At 36.3% G+C, this 19,422-nt stretch overlaps 1 protein-coding gene across 12 annotated transcripts in view; it reads right to left on the bottom strand.

The window, feature by feature from the left end:
- Positions 1-19,422, bottom strand: part of RALGPS2 (Ral GEF with PH domain and SH3 binding motif 2) — a 152,321-nt gene that overhangs the window by 60,599 nt on the left and 72,300 nt on the right. For all 12 annotated transcript variants that reach the window (XM_075096867.1, XM_075096866.1, XM_075096865.1 and 9 more), the window contains exons 5-8: positions 18,700-18,783; positions 10,283-10,372; positions 6,859-6,951; positions 2,485-2,611 (exon numbers count right to left, since the gene is read on the bottom strand). In XM_075096867.1, the coding sequence (XP_074952968.1) occupies positions 2,485-2,611; positions 6,859-6,951; positions 10,283-10,372; positions 18,700-18,783 (394 nt within the window). The remainder of the gene's footprint in view (positions 1-2,484; positions 2,612-6,858; positions 6,952-10,282; positions 10,373-18,699; positions 18,784-19,422) is intronic.

Genomic DNA, 19,422 nt, shown 5'->3' with positions numbered 1-19,422 from the left:
CACCTCACACCTTTTTCCACGAGAGGAAACGGGACCTTATGATTAAACCCCCTCCCGGGTACATGCCATGATCACACCTTTAAGCAGCAGACTTTTAGGTAGACTTTTGTGCGCAATTTAAACCAGGAGCAGCATTACTCCTGTACATGATTTTATACCAGAAGTAACGGAAAAAGATCCTTTCAGGAATTATAACCTACAGCTGGTAAGCTTAAAACAGTAAGTAAAACAAGCAACTTACTTCTGTTCCATATGACTCTTACATTAGTAAAAATGCCTCGGGAAGGAAATTTTAGAAATGGTACTCCTGCAAATCTACTCAGGTCTTACTGGAGATTAAAGCTTTGATCCAATGAGAAAAAGCTGGATCTATCTTGGAAGATGGGCTGTTGTGTCCAATTTCTCGTAACTGTAGTTTCACAGCAATTTTGTTCTTTTTGCCACATATTTAAACCTTAAAAAATTAATTTCCCCTTTGGATGATTAAAAAAAGTTTTGAGGACATTCTTCATGTCATTAGTAAGAATTGATATTTTATGAAACCAGGCCACAACACATTCTTTAACTATGGTGGGTCACAGCAAAAGGCATTTCTTTGTTTCTAAGCAGAACAGAAATATACATTTCACTTCAGCAAATTGTCAAGTCAAGCCCGAAACTTATTCTAATGTAAAAATTAGACAGAAGATTACTAATGTATTAGAGGAAAACATCTCTAACTGAACACATCGTAAAACATTGTTTTCCAATGTTTCACTTTTTTTTAAATATACACTTGCATGTAGTAAGGCATTATTTTTCAAGAGTCAGATAAATACACCAAAGCAGTAATACAGCAGTAAGTATTAGAAGACCATAACGACAAGGGTCAGAGTATCCTGAGATTTTAAGAAATCTGACAGCAAGTTGGCTTGGGACTTCTATGATCAGCAAGAACACAATTTGAGCCTACCTTCATGTTTCAAATCATGGCATATAGCTAAAAAGCATCTGGAAAGCTAGAAACTGCATTTCAGAACCATATACAGTGTGTATACACTATATGTGTACATACGATGGGAATGCTACAAAAATTACCTGTTTAATCACATTACATTATGCTTGGCTTCTTTGCCCCTTTTAATTCAGGCCCAGTTTTATTAGCTATGTCAACAAACAGGGCAGTGCATGGTAGTATGCCACACCTGCACTTCAGACAAAATACACTCCTCCCGATTCTTCCATTTTAGACACAAGCAGTTACCAACATCGGAAATCCGGGAAATTAACAGCTATTTCAATCATGTTGGAACTGGTGGATGTTTCTGGGAGGGATGTATCAGGGAAGTAAAAAATGCATACAGAATGAAGAATTCTATATGACTACTTGCCATGAAAACTGTTTCTCCACAGCAGAGTATTTTTTTTATATTTAAATATAAAGCATTTAGATTCAGCCAATTTCACATAACCTTAATATATGAATTTTAGATGCATCATTCTAGATTCTAACATAATTTATGGTATCGTTGCTCATATCAACCTATAAAGCAACTGAAATAGTATTGCGACTGACACAGATCACAGCATAATAACGACTGTCAAGTTATTAACCTTGAAAAAGTTAATAGCCCAGCTGAGTAAAAGAAGTATCAAACTTCAGGAACAAAAAGATTACAGTTTAATGAGCCTTAGTGACCACAGGAGGTCATCTTGAATTTAGGTGTAATAGCAACTTGTATCTGCAAAAATATCAACTACTTTTTCTGGAGAAGGAAAAACTTGGGTAAATGTTGCCTTAATTTTACATGACTACCAACATCTTAGGATGTCAAAGAAAAGCTACATTATTAGCGTGCTTTTTTAACTTTAAACAAACTAAACAGAAACATTAAGTAACACTAGACCAGCTTAGCAACAAAAAAACACATATTGAACTCATTTATATAGTTTTCAGATACACGGGAATATAATTTACTCATAATTATTCCATAAAGCTGCGTCAGTCATGCTAACCCAACTTCTCTTGTCACTTTAGTTTAATCAAATGCAGCAGTATCTCCAGATTTTAACATATTCCCAACCCTAAGATCTACATTTATTTATCTCAGAGGTTGGTGATTTATAGTGTCTCATAAATTAAAAGCCATCATTACTGTAACAGTCAAGTATTTAGCTCTAAGAGTGCTAGCAGGCGTAACAGTTTAAGTACTTCTCCAGAAGTCAATCAGTGTATCTATACAACATATGGGAAAATAATTTCCTAGAAAATTGATACTGTATGTAAAATCTTAAGTGTGAGGTTTAATAGGTTTTTTTTTCCGAAGCTAGTGAAGTTATTTCTTGCTAAATACAGAGTATCCAGAATCAATTAGTGATTACAGGTTCTCTACTGAGGTATTGAAATAGGTTCATGAATACTTAAGATGGTGGTGTTTAGTTTGTGTAATTACTGGAGAAGCATGTTTGTCATCAGCATTTCCCGATAGAAATACTTCAGCTTACCTAAATAGGGAATACAAGGAGTCATCTTCAAGCTGCTGATATAGTCTCTAAGCCTTTTGTAATTATCTTCTTTACTCATAACATACTCCAGCTTTTCAAAGGTGGCTTTATCCTTGCGACTCAGTAACTAGGGAAAAAAAAAAGAACAAGAAAAGAAGCCAAAACCATATGAGCATTAAGTTTGATCACTATGATTTCTTTTACCCTTAAAAGCATGTATTTCTACCACCCCCATCCCCCCGCCCCTTTGTTGTTGTTGTTGGTTTGTTTTCAAATACAACTGCTTCACAATTACAGTATTTACTCCTTAAGGATGAGTACTTGGAGAGCTTAGAGAAAAGTAGCTATTTTGGCTGTTAAATTTAAACTACCCACTCAAAAAATCAGCCAGGTATAGACTTTGGTGTCCTGGGGGATCCTTCTGAAATAATACAAGTTTTCAAAAGACTAATCTAGCTAACACACACCACACTTCCACATGCTGTCCACTTCTACAGCATTTCAAAACAGTAGTTTATTCATAATTCACTAATTATCCATAAGTTAACATTTCTTTGTCTGATATATTGACAGATTTTATGCTAATCCAGCTTCACAAAAACCCAAATTCCAACATATGTTCTTATTCTTGAATTGAGGGCTATCTCAACAAATTACTCTTCAAAGAGTAAAACAGTACCATTAAGATCTGATAAGTACCTTTAAAGTACAATTTTAAAAACAATGAATGCAGATATACACCTATCCATGTACTTGAAGGTCTGAAAAAGAGTAAGGATTTCATCCATTTTCTGCTACAGAAGGCATTATGAACTTGAATACAGGCTCTGTATATTGTTCTGCCAACTAGCAATTTTACTGGCCTTAATATTACAGGAACGTCCACTCTGAATACAGAATTTAAGTCATGATTCCCTCCTGCCCCTCCTTTGACAGAACTAATAGCAGCTAGGGTCTCTTTGTAAGATTGGGATGGTAAGTTATTTTTAAAACATCTAGCTGAACTACTGCTGCAAAACCACATTAAAGGCTTAATTTCAATTCAGAGCCAGAATTTAAAGGGTATAAGATGTTCCCATTGCACATTTTGGCAGAAGACTCAGTGTTCTAGTCCCAGTCACAGTTTTTCTCCTATAAGATACCCAGTAGTGCAAAAATTAGAAAGGTAAGATCACTAGATTTTTATGCATACCCCTTTTTCTCATTTGGTTAAAGATCAACCTATGTCAACACAATACAAGTGGAATGTCCCCTCTGTAAAGCTATAAATTCACTACTGAAATAACTGTTCTTTTTACTTATATTTCCTATATCCTAGTCTTCATTAAGATAGCTGACACACCACCAAACTGAACACTGGCTTTCAGAAGAAAGTCACTTATAAAAAGTTAATTGTTTCCCAAGACATACTGATCTCTGACATTCCAGCAGTTAATTTACATCTTTAACTGGAGTTCCAACATTCGGATGAACAGCATCTCATGCTGATGGAAACTGCAGACATCTGCCAGTTCCAGGACAAGGAAACAGTGCATAACTTCTTTCCAACCACAAGAACATAACATTTATCTTTTGAAGTTTATCTCCTCAAAGATGGTTCCAGTTTAATCAGACTAGATTAGCTTGCCTTTAGTAATACTCTAAAATATTCTGCTGCAATTTGGTGCCTGGAAGGCTTTTGGCAGTTTTGAAGACTGCAAGGTAAGACAAGACTAGCAGATATAGCAATGGCCTAAACCCAAGCTTGAATTAAATGCATTTTCCTCAAAACATGCTGATTTGCAATCTTATTCAAGTCTGATATATCATTTCAGGGTCTTTGAATCATCTCTAAACAAGCTGATCCTGTATGTCTTGCCCTTGTGCTCATGGTGCAACTCCCACCATGTCTTCACTTCCTGCATTCATGTAGGAAAGTACAGAGAACCTGACAATATTAAAAGTGTTTCTGTGAGGACAAGTAAGGAACCAGCTGTTACTTCTCCAGTTCTGGAGCTGCTTCTTTTTCTAAGTAATTTTTATTCCTCTGTCTCTTAGGCTCAAATGATGCAAAGAACAGTAAAGATACGTACATATGCAGAGACAACAAAAGCTAAGGCCGATAGTTTACAGTAGCAGGGAAGGATTCAGAGCCTTCCAGACTGCTCTTTGCTTTCTAAATTTAGTGTGCCAGCACTGAAAACAAACTTTTTGAAATGCAAGAAAGGAGACATGAGGTTTCAGGGTGCTGGCAGGGTGAGGCAAGATTTACTCACCTAACTTCAAATGTCTAATGATTACTTGTGTACATTGCCCAAGCCCTAGCTGGTCATCTGGAGTTCCTTTACATTAAATGGAAAGAAACAGAATATTCTCTTCTATGTACTTTCTTGGAAAGGTGCACAATTCTGTTCAAGTTTTGAACAGGGCAAATCACACATTAGAAGCATTTACTGTTCTCCAGTGTGTGCAGGCAGTGAGTGAGACAAATTTCAGACATATTCAGACATACCGTCAGAAGACATGAATTTCATCTTTTTTAGGAACATTAGATTACCAAGCAAATATTTAATGGCTCCTTTCAACTCTAGATTCCAACCATATAAGGTGACCTTTTTTTTTTTAAGGGAGTGAATATACTTGCGGTTCTTTTCCTAACTTCGTAAGTCGGATTGATTGCGGGTTGCTACAAACTATCTCAAACAGAGAAGAAATCCTTCCTTACTGAAGGTTTTGGAAGGTTACTGTAAAACTTACTCAAATGACTTGGTGACTCAAATAATGGCTTGGTGTGCCTTTTCACATCTTTCCTGCTTTCGAGATACAGAAAGCCAAAGGCTTAAAATTACTTCAGGAATTTATGAACTGAACTTTCAAGAGAAAGACATCCAAAGCAGTTTGCAGTGCAGAATGCTAAGAGCTATCCTGCAACTTGAATTTGCAACGGCTTATATAGGATGATGAAAGGCTTTGACTTGCTTGGGACTGTATTAGAAATTAAACACCTGCAGAAATGTGGGAGAAGTTACCTGGCATTCCAGAGGTTGGAAGGGGGACAAACTTTAAAAACTGGTATATACGCCAACAGCACACAAATAATCACCATACGTGCAAAACAGGACTTCTGGTTGACCACGCAGGAAAAGAAACTGGGAATTCCTAGTTCTGAATGACATAGTTATGGTATAACTAATATGGCTATATTAAATGTCAACTACAGCCATATATTGTTTTGAGTCATGCACCAAAAAAAAAAAAAATCAATTTGGCATCACAGTTATAAACACTGTTGAGGCATCAGTTCATCAACATGACAAAACTAGCAAAACAACAGTTCTCCTCAAGATCATTTTGAAGTATTAACTTCATTAAGACTTCCTTAGAGAGATTTTTGGTATTTTGAAATGATTTCTTACTTAATTGTGCATTTGCAACACGTGCACGGAATTCTAGATTAGTAGCTCAGCAGGAGTGAATTATATTCCATTTCGATAACATTTATCAACTTGACAACATCATCATCATTCAGTTATCAAAGAAACTTTTTCTAACATGAGAGGATGTGCTGACATGTCTTCAGTGAAAGTTTCCAGCTCTTTTTTTAATCATCTATTTATATGGATCCTCGCATAGGAGTTATTTCAGTCACCTGATTATTTCTAGCACACTTAATGTCACAGTTCATTTGTTTACACAGCTGGGTAACTACACAATAAGGCTGAAACAAGCATGGTATTTTCTCAGCTCTGAAGTATCAACGAGCAAAAGTCATTCCTAATGTTCTTCTGATCAAGGATACAACTACACAAAAATAATACTAATTCCAGTCAAGAAACAGATGTAAAATAAAAATGTTTCCAAAAGCCATTCTTTCATAGCTGTACAAAAGCAGACCTACAAATATACTGTGTAATGCAGTTATAACTATGAAAATAATTCTGAAAACTCTTGAGAAAAAATGCTAGATATAGTTATCAGTCAGAGAAACTACAAATCTCTTTATGGAAACTGAATCAAGAGTTTCTGGACATCTGTTCTCCATAGCAAAAAAAAATCCAACAGTATAAACCCCTGAATGATTAAAGTATGACCCACTTTGGCATTTATAATTTTCCAGCAACTAAATACAGAATAGCTTCTGGCCAAATTAGAAGCCTCTGCATTTAGTAGAATCTGCAGGGAACCATTTTTCAAAGGAAAATAATTCTATGCCAGAATGGAAAAGAAACTCACAAGAAACCATAGACTTAAGAGGCACTAGAAACATTATGTACGCAGTACAGGAAGATTAAAAGTATTGGTAATAATTATTGCATCCTTGAAAACAAGCTACAGAATATTGTATTTCTCCTAAGAATAAATTAAAACCCCTTCATTGCCCTGCTGCTCACTTACCGCCCACGTTTTAGTCAGCCTGAAGATTGGAGCACTCTGGAGGCCTGACACAACTGCCATAAGAGCATGCAGATTATTCAGCTCATACAGTTTCTGAGGGCAAAAATATATACAATAAACAACATTCCAAGTGCTGTCAATAATGAATATAGAATAAATAGCAATCTAAAAGAAATCTTGCATTTTCCAAAATGAAGAGTTAATTACAGTGAACTGCTGTGCACCCGTACCACTTTTTGGCACCTCCTGATTTTTCATTACTGCATCTTTACAGTTTTGGATTAGACTACACTAGCTGTTTCATAGCCCAGAGAGAGTCCTTAGAAAAAAAACAACCAACAAAAAAAAAAAAAACCACAAAACCAAAACCTATATGCACATACATCTTGGGACGCATAACTGAGTGCCAGAAGTTTTCTGACATTCAAACCCCACAAATTCCTTTCATAGCATTCAACAGAATTTTCAAACTTAACATGCCGAAAAGGATAACCCAATTGTGAATGATGTAGTCATGGCAGTTTTTAATATTGTAAATGTATTTGGCACCGCAGGTTTATGAAGCTGCCAAGGCTGCAAAGCACAAAAAAATACTGTTGCAGGATGAAATCAAGCAGGTAAATATCAAAAGTCACATACCTGGATTACTCCCCTCACTGAAAGACAGTTTTTGGGGTGTAACAACTAAAAGTAACTACTGGAAAGGAACAATGAAATCAAAACTGAACACAGAAGACACCAGGGTAAAAGAATTTTCTTAAGAACTCTACAGAACACCGCACATAAGTGCATTGCCTTACATATTTGTAATTTCCTTCCCCTTTCTTTCTCTCTGTCTCCAAAACCATTAATCTGCCTTGGCCAATTTACTACTGGTACTACTGTCACAAAAGCTTAAAAATGATCCATAAGAAAACGCCATTTCTTCGGCTCTTCTGCAATATCAATTATTCTGATAGCTATGAGCTGAGCACCCAGAGATTTGAACTACATTCGGGGATTTTTCGTAAAGTGCACAAAACCCGAGGTTTCACCCCTAACAAAGACTTTGATAAAGCGAAATGGATACTTAATCACAGTACTGCAAATCCTGTTTAACCCATTTGGAAAATTCACCAAGGTAGGTTAGGATTCCAGCCAGAAACATGATACAATAATATAAGGGACCCTTACTATTCAAGAAATGGTAGAAATCTTCTTTTCTACCTGAAACTCAGTTTACCCAAGTTTTCTTGATTAAGAGGCCATTCATGAGATAATAGGACAAAAAAGTTAGTCTAACTTGATTCTGAATAAATGCTGAATATCAGAGGAGACCTTATATTTGGAAGGCCAAAAGTGCAAGGATAGATTTTGGCTAATAGTTTTGGAACAGGGCAAATGATTCTCTCTCAACTTCACACATTGCCAGAAAACTAACAGCTTCTTATGGAACAAAGTCCTCATAGGTATTACTCAGAAATGGCACATTTAATGCTACTAGGTCACCCTAGTAGCAATTTCAATCTGGGTGCCCAGGACCCTACATTTCCAGCACATCTACTGACAAACGAGAGCCCTCCCATACCTACTGAAGAAGTGTTTCTCTCTCCTAATCCTCTTTTGGGAGGATTCGTTAGCAGTTGTGTGTAAAGGGCAATTGGTATTTTGTGGGGTGAGGGTGGATATTTGTCATATACTATAGTCCTACTATTTTTCCAAACAGTACTGCTGGAGTTTGTCCCTGCACTTATGCAACAACCCAAATGACAGCGTAGCTGATCAAAAATGAAAAAAGGGCTTTTGCAGCTGCTGCCAGCATTGGAACGGAAGTCAGAACCAATAAGGATAACCTGGGAACCTCGGGCGAATGCAACTATTAAGTCAAATTAGTTCAGGCATAATGAAATACAGCATGAGATACCGTTAAAGGACTGCTAGCTATACAATAGATAGCTGTCAGCACAAAGAATTCACTGTAGATTGGATTTACAGCTTATCTGAAGAAAAGATAATTAGCGTAACCAAGAGGCACCAAGCTGCTTTGATAACAACTTTGGTGTAAACAGAAAATCCTTCAAATGGCACTAACTGTAGCAACTTCATGTTAGCAGCTATATCTAAGCAAAGCCAAAATAATATATAAAGTAAATTAACAGATATAAAAACCATGTGAAATATAGTTTCTTGCTTTTTGTAATTGTGGTCTTTACAACTCATAGATAAGCAAAGCTCAGCTAATTGTCAGAGCACATAACTGTCTCAAAACCAGCAGCATTTCAGCAGACACTGCTGTCTGCACTCCACTAATGATATCGGGCATGTTCTGTGATATCGGGCATGTGCTGTGCCCAAAGCAGAGCCTACACCACCCAGCACTGGCAAGTCCCATCCAAGCACCAACCAAACCTGACCCCACTTGGCTTCCAACATGGGTTCTGCACTATGACAACATGGGTGAACCTCCCTCCTTCTACAGACGGACATAAAACACAAGGCAAATTTTTTATGTTTGTATTTCAAACAAGAACTGATTTTTGAAGATACATGAGATGAAGATACATTAACTCACCAGATACCAAGGGATATTTGAGAGAGATCCTTCACAATTTATTTAGTCAAATCCCGTAGAAGTAAAATACTACTTCATTAAAAAGATCCATATCAAGACAAGGAAGGGATTTGCAAAATGAATACCAAGGTAATTAACAAGAATTTTGCTTATTTTTTGCAGGTAGCCTGAGGCAGTCACAGAACTTAGCTGTAGCAATGGCCAGCCACCTCCTGACAGCAAAAACTTTAAAGAGGTCCCTCTCTTCACACTACAATGAAAAAGCTTAGTTCTGTTTGAAGGGCCAGGGCTCTGGTTCATCTACACATAAGTCAAGGTTTGCCGACCCGTTTCTTACAAATGTCAGTCTGAAAGGCTTGCAGGAAGATATCACAGGATGAGAGCTCTAAAATATTTTCTGAGGTCAGGTATATTTTTGAAACAGTATTTATTAGGTTGATATTCATGCCACAATTGGAATAAGAAATAACACATCCTTTTCTTCCAATAGTAAAGGCAAACAAACTGTTTTTATTCTGACTATTGCTGTTTGAACTGATTCTACACACAGTGCTTTGCTTTAACCAACATTAGAAAACACATCCAGTAAATTATATTGTCTAATAAACCATATATGAAATAAGACATCTTTGCATTTCCTTAGTTAAGCTATTTTTTCGTAAACAAAGGCTTCCATTTCAGGCCTTTGGTCTGTCACTATTTCTGACAACTTTGTTACACACAGAAGTTGAACAGCTGTTCATGTCAACAGATACAACCACAGCTAAATCAGGTATCAGATAAATATTTACCCATGTATATTTTTGAACTGACCAACTTAAGCATAAAAACTTTCATCATGGTGAATCCCCCATCCCCAATCCAAATTCTTACCTTTGCAGTTTTAATATAGTGGCTCAAAACCTCAGCTCTTATTTTTAAAGTTTGTGCATGTAGGATCTCTCTAACAACCCAAAAGCTTACCTAAAAAGAAAGAAAAGCCTTTTTTAAAATACAGAGCTTCAACATTACACTTCTAGTAGTTTCATTTCATGAGTAATATATTAAAAGTCTCACCGCATTCAACATCCATCTATAAAATTGAATATATACTAGAAGATGCAAATGCTTATACTATAAAATCCCAACCAGTATAAGCCAGATACTAACAAAAAACTTCCTTTGAAGTGTTTTTCTCTGTTATTCTGCTCATTCTTACGCAAAATACCTTCTACTATTACATGATGAAGCAGTTGATTAAATCAAATTAATAAATCCAACTTATATTTAACAATTTATCTTGTTACTCTCTTCACCTTCCCCATTTCATAACTTGTAGCCATGCACTCCAGTATTTTGTTGGAGGGCGCATGTTCTGGTGCCTGCTTTTCTCAGTAAGTGTGTGGGTGGCTAGAACCTGTCTTTGTAAAAATCTGTCACATCAGTTAGTTGCATATGAAGACATTGGAAGCTGATTTTCTAATGAGAAAAACCCTTCTGGTGCCAGCACACCTCAAAAAAACCCCAGCAGAATCAGTCATGTACAATCTATGCAGACAGACTCAGTTTCAGGCTAAGTTTGAGGATGAGATCTCACAGACACAAAGCCAATTACAAAACTCTCAAACTTCAAAACAAAATTCTCCCAAGAAAATAAAACAGTGATGAAATGTTGAGTCTCTACAAAAGTAGAGGAATATAAAAACTAAAATTGAGTTTCATTCTTTGATTTCACTTTTCCACACCTTCAAAGCTGCACTATCCAATTCTCAGATGAGTTGAACAGCTTCCACTACAGTTCACTGACATTTCCAAATTTTCAACACCTCAGAATAAAGATAATAATCAGATTGATATCACCTGAACAAAACTGGAATAAAAGGTAGGAATCTTCTGCTATAACCTAGAACTTATACTTTGTACTTTTATTGCTGGCTATGCCAATTACTGCTAACGTACAGCATGCTGCCATACTAATTTGTTAAGTTTTATAAGACAGACCTCGCTGTTGCATAAAAATCGCTGTTATATTCATTATGGCATGAAGGATGGCTGCTGCATTTCGTAGTTACATGAATGCCTCATAAAAGCTATACTTTGAAAGTGTTTTGTTAACATGTCTGAATTCCCGTCTTTTCTCTCCCCTGCTCCCCCCACGCCCTCTGCCCTCATATACTTTAGCACAAAGAATGATAGAAAATAAACACCTTAATGACTGTAATAAAACAGGAGCAAAGAATTAGCAAATGGTAACAAACACTGTAGCTTTTATTCATGTATTCACAAGTTAGGAAAAAATGAATGATTAGCCAGATACAGTGTGACTGCTATTTACAGAACTACTGAAAATAATAGTGTATGAAGAAATGTATGCTTTCATACATAAACATCTTTCAACCATTCTGCTGTGATTTTTAAGAGTGATGCTGAACTACATCTTGTAAACTATCACTGCGCATATATTCAGGTTCCTGCCTAAAATTTCAGTTAAAAAAACCCTGAAATATCCTGTTTATCCTGTTTCACTTTGTACAGTGACAGCTCTTTGTGCAGAATAGCACAAGAAGATCTGCACATCCAAAGTTAGTACATTTTCAGTGAAGTTAGAGTGACTTGATGACAACTGACATGTCAAAACACACAACAGCTCTTTGGAACTGGAAAATGGAAGAACTAAAAAACACCACGAAAAAAGCCACAAGTGTCTTGCATAACAGCTGCTTTCCTTTGGTCTGTTTGTCTAAGGCTGTATTAGCCAGGAAAGAAATAGCCACAGAGCTCAGGGTTTTTTTGTGGTGGTTTGTGGTTTTTTTCTCTCTCTTTTTTCTTTTTAAAAAAGAGAATCTCTCCAGGTAAACTGTGTTACCCTGATAAAAAGTGGTTCTGAGCAAACAGCATTACTATAAAATGCGTGAGTACTGAATATATAAATACTAAAGTATTTTACAGTACTTCAAAATATTGTCAAAAAGTTAAACCTCAGTTTGATGCTCTGTTGTAGTTACACAGCTTGAGGAATCCAGTTTTCCCTTGACTGATGAACGAGTTTCTAAGGAGATGCCTTCCCTTTGAAGATCAATGAAATTTTAAAATTTAACATAGATTTTCATTTCAAAGAATCAGGTAGGGATAACACATGTATTGCTGTGCCTTAAAATTCCAAACCTCTTTGTTCTCAAGTTAACAGAGTGTCAATGAAATAGGAGACTGCTTGTGGCAGGCCAGACCATTAAACACTTGCTCGAAATACAGAGCGATTCTCAAGCACCATCATCTAATGTATTCCAAATATTAAAAACTAAACAATTTAAGTAAACCCTTGTGTTCCAGTAGGCCACTTTTTTATATTATCCAGGTTCATTCTTCACGTAAATCATACATACTTGTTCCATATATATTTTGTGGTTATTTTGCTTCAAGTCCTCTCTCACTGCATTTAAATATTATTTCTCACATTGTCCCACTAATATCGATCAGGTAGATGACCCACAGCCTTTGGGCAACAATGCCTTTGCTACCAGTTCAAGACAGCATTTAACCCTTGACGTATATTTGGGTATATTCTTCCCTATTAAGGTCAACCTAGAAAAACAAGCTTAACTTTTGAACATATCTTTTTTTGAATTACAGCATAAGCTTTTAAACTCCCCCATGTTTGCCTTATCTGAAACACTGATTTTGTTATACTGGGCTTTTAACTTCGCAGTCAGTTCCAAAACTAATTGTGCTTTCTGTGCTAATTAGTAGATAGGCAAATTCAAGACACTCCCTTTACTGGAGTTTCTGGATCATTCTTTCAAATACCTGTTAAAAACATTCTGATATGCTACACAACAGGCATGTAATGTAAAACAGACAGTAACGACCTTGCATCATTACAGCTAAGGTAGAATCCCTGCCTTTTTTTTGTTTTGCTTCCAAAGGAAGCAGACTAATTTCTTCCCCAACCCATTTTTTAATTTCTGATGACCCCAGTAAAATTTTACTATCACACTTCACTGCAACTCAGCAACACTACAATATTCAAGACAAACTTCCTTTCCTACATAATGTTTGCATTTGGTTAAAAACAAAAACAACCGCCCCACCAAACACAGTTTCAGAGAGTTAGTAAAACAAAACTTGCCTTTCAAGTGTCATCTTTTGCTTTAACATTGTTCCAATGTATTGAATCTAGTGGACAAGTTTCTGTAATGTTTTAAGCTCCATGGCAGCACAGTTCCACTCCCATTTAAATAAAAACCTCAAAAAAAGAGGGTTTTAATACAGATAATTTTATAACCAGGAGAGCAACTGTTACCTTTATATGAACTACAAAATGTTTTTGTATCAATGCCTAACAGCAATCTCCAAAAATACACTTCTCCCACTTGTTTGAAATTTATGATAAACACTTATTTTCAAAAGGCAGAGAACAATGGCTTAGTAAGTAGGCAAACTTGATTTTGCACTGACAGATTTAGCAGTTACAGCAGTAGTATGCAAGTATACATTCAGCTTTCGGAAGAAAGCTGAAAAAGGCAGAGATCAGAGTTCTAAAAAATTAGGTAAAGAAATAACATCTTTAAACCAATACTTAATAGTAGATGTGTAGATCTATACAGTACCACGTAGCAATGTATTCTTCAAGAATAAAAGAATCCTGGCATGGAATGATGCATTTGATTTCGCTTCCCTGAACTCGATCTGTTTTTACAGGCACCACATATAATTATCACATAACTAATGCTGGAAATGCACTACTTCATTCTCAGTGGGCTGCAATCAACTGCACATAATCGTTACTGTTTCCAAAATGCTATCAGCAGATCAATTTGCCATGAAGCAGCTGTTAGTGATTTAATATTCTCTTTACTTACAAAAAGAGAGCTGTTCATGGTTTTCTTTTGGCACATTGAGGGAAAAAGGAAAGACAGATGTATAATGCATAATTTAAACCCAGTGAAATTTCAGAGGTTAACAAAAGTTTGATGAAATGTATTCATGCCTGATAAAGCCAAAAGTCACAATGATTTTCCCCAATTAGTTATCTTGGGGGTGTCAAATACTTAGACCTAAGTAAATGGGGCAGGTGCCTAACGGGAACTACACTCTGCTGAGCAAGCATCTGGGGGTAAGAACTAGATGCTGAGAAGGCAAACCAGGCAAGGAAGGTGAAAACTGCCAACTCCACCATGCCTTTTTATTCCCAGCTGCCGCTGCCTATCCCATAGGAATTCTTGGATTTCATTGCTCATGAAAGGATGGTGAATAGAAATACAACATTACTATTGGAATGAATGAGCCCTCTGCAACGAGACATTTGGAACCGTAGGCCCACGCCACATCAAAAGTTATCCAAAGTACTGTCTCATTAAGTCAAAAGTTGAGGTACTGACATGAATAATAGGAACCTGTGGCTGAAACAATACTTGCCCCTCTTTCCTCCCCTCTCTACTCCCACTGTACTTCAAAAGTAAGACTGATTACTTTCCTTGGTGCCATAATAAAGGCCGATGCAAACTTCTCGGAAGAGCTTCTTGCAAATGGTATGTCCCTCAGCCACCAAAGCTGCATGCAGCAGTTGCCAAAAAAATTGGTTAGAGGCAAACCCACCCAGCATCTGAGCAGATGTTATAGTTGGACTTGTTTCCTCTTTATTACCTATTTTTGACTCTTCAAGGGAGCATTTCTCTTACAGGCCACTACAACTTCTATATCAATGTTTTTCAAATGACACCTTATAGGGAGCAGAAACAATTGAGAAAAAAGAAATATGAAAGAAGACCTAGAAATGCCTTCAAATCTTTTGGCTTTAAATACAATCCAAGAGACAGCCTAAGCACTGCAATATCTGAATGCGATGGGGCTGTAAATGTGAAAACCAAAGAGAAGCTACTTGTCCCGTTCCAGGTCATTTAATGGTGAATTGCAATGGCTTCAAGTACTTACTGGCTGCCTGATATAAAAAGACCTTTTTTCATTTCTTTGGAGATAATCAATGGAGTAGAGCCTCAAACTAGCCTGTCCTGATTACACTGATGAATCCACAAAACTCACTGACACAGCAAAGACATGCTCTAGATTTCGCCACTGTTATTGTTTCAAGGTTGTCCCAAGGACAACTCAGATTACTGGCAGTGCTTTTCTTTTACACATTAAAACCAGCAATAACAGGCATCTAAAAAAAGGGAATGTTCTGTAACAGCCAATGCAACATCTGAAGCCCCATAGGGAAATGAAAGCCAGGGACAGATCCTGTCAGTTGGGTTCTTCACTGGAGCTTAAATACAACAGAAAACAAAATTTTCAAGACACTAGGAAGGCTCTTAAATCATTGGCAAAGGTGTTATCAGTGAAGGAACCTGCCAGCTGACAGAGGAACACAACCAACTTTTATGGCTGTAGAGAAAGCACACAAATGAGTGAGGCTTAATTACAAATGTAAACCTTATGGCAGGAAAATGTGCAGGTATATTTGTATACATACCACTATATGGAATGGCTACATAGTGACATCTGAAGAGAACCATAAACCCCTGTCATGGCATCAATCTTAAAGCTAATACATTCTGTTTCTATGTTTATTGCCTTTCTGGTGTTCCCCAAAAATAAGGTGCAGAAGTGGAGAGTTCATAAATAAGTTTTAGTCCCTTTCCAACCACATCTTTTCTAATGAGACCTTCAGATGCAAAGCCAAAGGGAAGAGAGGGGGAAGAGAAACAGTACAAGAAGTTCTATATACAGCTGCTCAAAGCCAGAGTGCTGCATTTTATTCAAGGTTTTCCTTTACCATACTGAAAAAAAATTAAATGGTGACATAGTCTTTTAGTCCATTGAAACATTGAACAAACTCAAAGACAGGTGACTCTCAAAGGTCTATAGTAAGTTTTGTAATTCCTTTCAGATTGACCTGCCTTTCAATCAAAAACAACAGTTACTTGAAACAAGTGAAGCATAGTAGAAAAAAGAAAGTTAGGACAGATGAAGCAGCCAGTGACTATTAACAACTATCTAACATACACTCTGGGGTAATGAAAATAGTTAGGCTCCCTTCAGCAGCTAGAAATGCTTTCCGGCGAAACAGGACTACCAACTATTATGAAGAAATATATTACTAAAAGGCAGGTATTTCTAGCATCTTATTCTCCTTACTGCCTTTGTTGTATGCATATAGCCAGTTTTGTATGGATTTTGATAAAAACCTAAGTTTGAAAAAAAACAAGAATAAAACCCAGTAATTAAGAATCCAGTGAACAGATTTGATAAGTGTTCCACAGAGATAGAAAAATATCCTTTAAAAAATTTTAAATCGAAAATGGTCACAAAACCAAAAAGTCATTAGGATGAATAAGAAGGGGAGACTTAAGATAGGGTTACAATAATAAACTAATGGGATTTTGCCAGGATGATGAAATTTTTGTATGTTCATCTAAAAATATTGTATTTAGAATTTTTAAACACTATTTAACAATAAAGTTACCATTTTAGCAACATTCAGGGTCTTTAATAGCTACTATTTAAGTACAGGTATCTCCTCCTGGTTCTGGCCAGCTGTACAAGACAAACCTTCCTTCCCTCTGTCCTTAACATATTTTACAGGTTAGATATTTTTCAACAGTGGTTCTGTAATGACAAACGGTTAGTTTGCAGACAGCCAATTGCTTACGCCCATGATAAGGTTTCCTCTCCTTTTTTGCTACTAACCATATTTTACCAGTTCTTTAATAAGTCTGAAGTTTATTTTCTCTTCAGCCAATTCCTGCAGTTCTTTAGTACATTATACAACAACAAATGAGAAGTGAGGTCTTCGATGAGGTACACTGCCTAACACAGCCCTTACCACAAAATAATTTTTTGTTTGTGGAGGTTTGTTTTGTTTTGGTTTTTTTTAAGAGATAGCTTACATGAATAAACAAGACAGGAACAGGTTTCTTAGAGAGGTGGCCGATGCCCTGAGCCTGTCAGTGTTTAGGAGGCATTTGGACAATGCCCTTAATGAAATACTTTAACTTTTGGTCAGCCCTGATTTGGTCAGGCAGTTGGACTAGGTGATCACTGTAAGTCACTTCCAACTGAAACTGTCTATTCCATTTTAAGACAGCAAACGTTGGAATCATTGGCATATCAGTGGTATTAGTGTAAAAAATACTAGTGCAGAAGTAGCCTCAGGCAGGATATATAGTCCAATAAAGAAGCAACTTCAAAAGCTTGATTGGGAATATTTTAAACTAAATGCTACCAAAAACAAACCAGGAAAACAAAACCCCAAACCACCCAGATTTCAATAGATGGTATGGTCACAAGAAGTTTGCGGTATAACATTTTCTCTTCAGTCAAGAGAATCAGGCTAGTGTCTAAAACTTATGCCCAGGCAAGCATTTCAGTCATTAGAAGGTTAAGAAATATTCTAGAAGTTGTCAATGAGAAGTAATAGTATTTGGTCGTATCATGAATCTGAGCAATGAGGAGCGAGAAAGTACACAGCAACTGATAGGGAAAAAAACCTGAAAAGGTTAGAGGTTTGGTGTGGTTTTAGATGGTAACAGAGATGTCTGTAGATCTGAGACTGGGTACAGAATATAGATCTGGAATAGAGCTTGTAAGTTTGAGACATTATTAAACATTTACAAGAGGAGAGATGAGGGTAACAATTACTTAATCTGAAACACAAAATACTGCATTACGTAAAAAAAGCATTGCAGTTTTGAGACTTGGATGGCTTACTATATAGCTGGAGTCCTACAGCTTTAGTTGTGGAGAAAGCCAAAATTCTGATCTTATTTTTAAAGTTGACTTGACACAGAGATATTTTAAAGTAAGAAAACCATAAAGTTTTGTACAGTAAAAAGTGTTTGGAATTTTTCATTTGCCCAGAATCACTTTTAAAAAAGGTAACCATACTGACAAAAGGCATATATTTCTAGGCACAAAAACATCTATGTGGAACAAGAGTCACTCAGCTAACACAGAAAGAAGTTACATTTAATTACTACTCCAGAAATCCTGTACTGTGAGCCTTTAACATATAATTATGATTCTGTCATTATGTAAATGACAGCCAGCATGGCGGGGGGTGTGTGTGTGGAATAGTCCACTTAATATTTTCCTGTTTCATCAATAAGTGCTGTTTAAAACAAAACCACAGCTACTTCTTCAGTACTGTTCTGGTCTTTCTGTATATCCTGAAGATAAGGAACTCTTTATAGCAGATACTTTAAGTTTTAAAGCAATCAAGCTGTGATCAGTAATAAAAGTGATGTGCCAGAACACTTAATTCCCCTGACTTTTTAAATATGTACAAGTAATGACACTGGAAAAAAAACACTCACATGATTGAATCTTCTGGTGAAAGCAACAGCATTTGGTGCAGAACTGTATTTCTCTTTTTTATTCCAGCCACAGCTTGCCAGCTCCTGGGAGAACAAGGATGAAAATTGATTTTTTTAAAATTAGTGCATAACACGTGTTCAGAGCCAAAAGCATATAGAAGAGACAAATCTCAAAAGTTACAAAATAACAGAGTAATAATACATTGAAGTAATATAGTTACACTTTTTCTGAATTATTTTTCTGAATTATTGAGGTTCCACAAGTGTAATTGGCGAATGGTTTTGAATTATTAAATTTTTACAATTCATCTTTTGTTCAATTAGGGACTTTTAAAAAATTCAGCTCTTATTAGAAATCAGTGAAATAATTCAGGATCCATTTTGTTATCACAGAAAATCCTGCTTTAAGTGTGAATCTGAGCTAGCAAGAGCAGCATGTTCTTTTGCTTTTTAATTGCTGAGAAGAAACACCTCATTAACTCAATCTAGCCATTTCCCATTATTTTAACTTGGCATATTGTGTTAAAGAAATATCCAAATCGTCATCTTTTGCAGCAACAATACAAGAAACATTATTTCAAGTTTTCCCTTCCAAAGGACACAATTTTAAGCTGAACAACACTCAGCACTTAAACAATTAGTTTTGTGGAGTAAAAGGGAGCAAGGGGACCCGCTTAAAAGATTAAAAAAAACAAAACAAAGAAAACCTCACAACATAGTTCC

Source organism: Phalacrocorax aristotelis, chromosome 6 (genome assembly GCF_949628215.1).
Source record: "Phalacrocorax aristotelis chromosome 6, bGulAri2.1, whole genome shotgun sequence".
NCBI lineage: Eukaryota > Metazoa > Chordata > Aves > Suliformes > Phalacrocoracidae > Phalacrocorax > Phalacrocorax aristotelis.
Note: the sequence above shows the minus strand (reverse complement) of the source record. Positions and strands in the feature narration are given on the sequence as shown.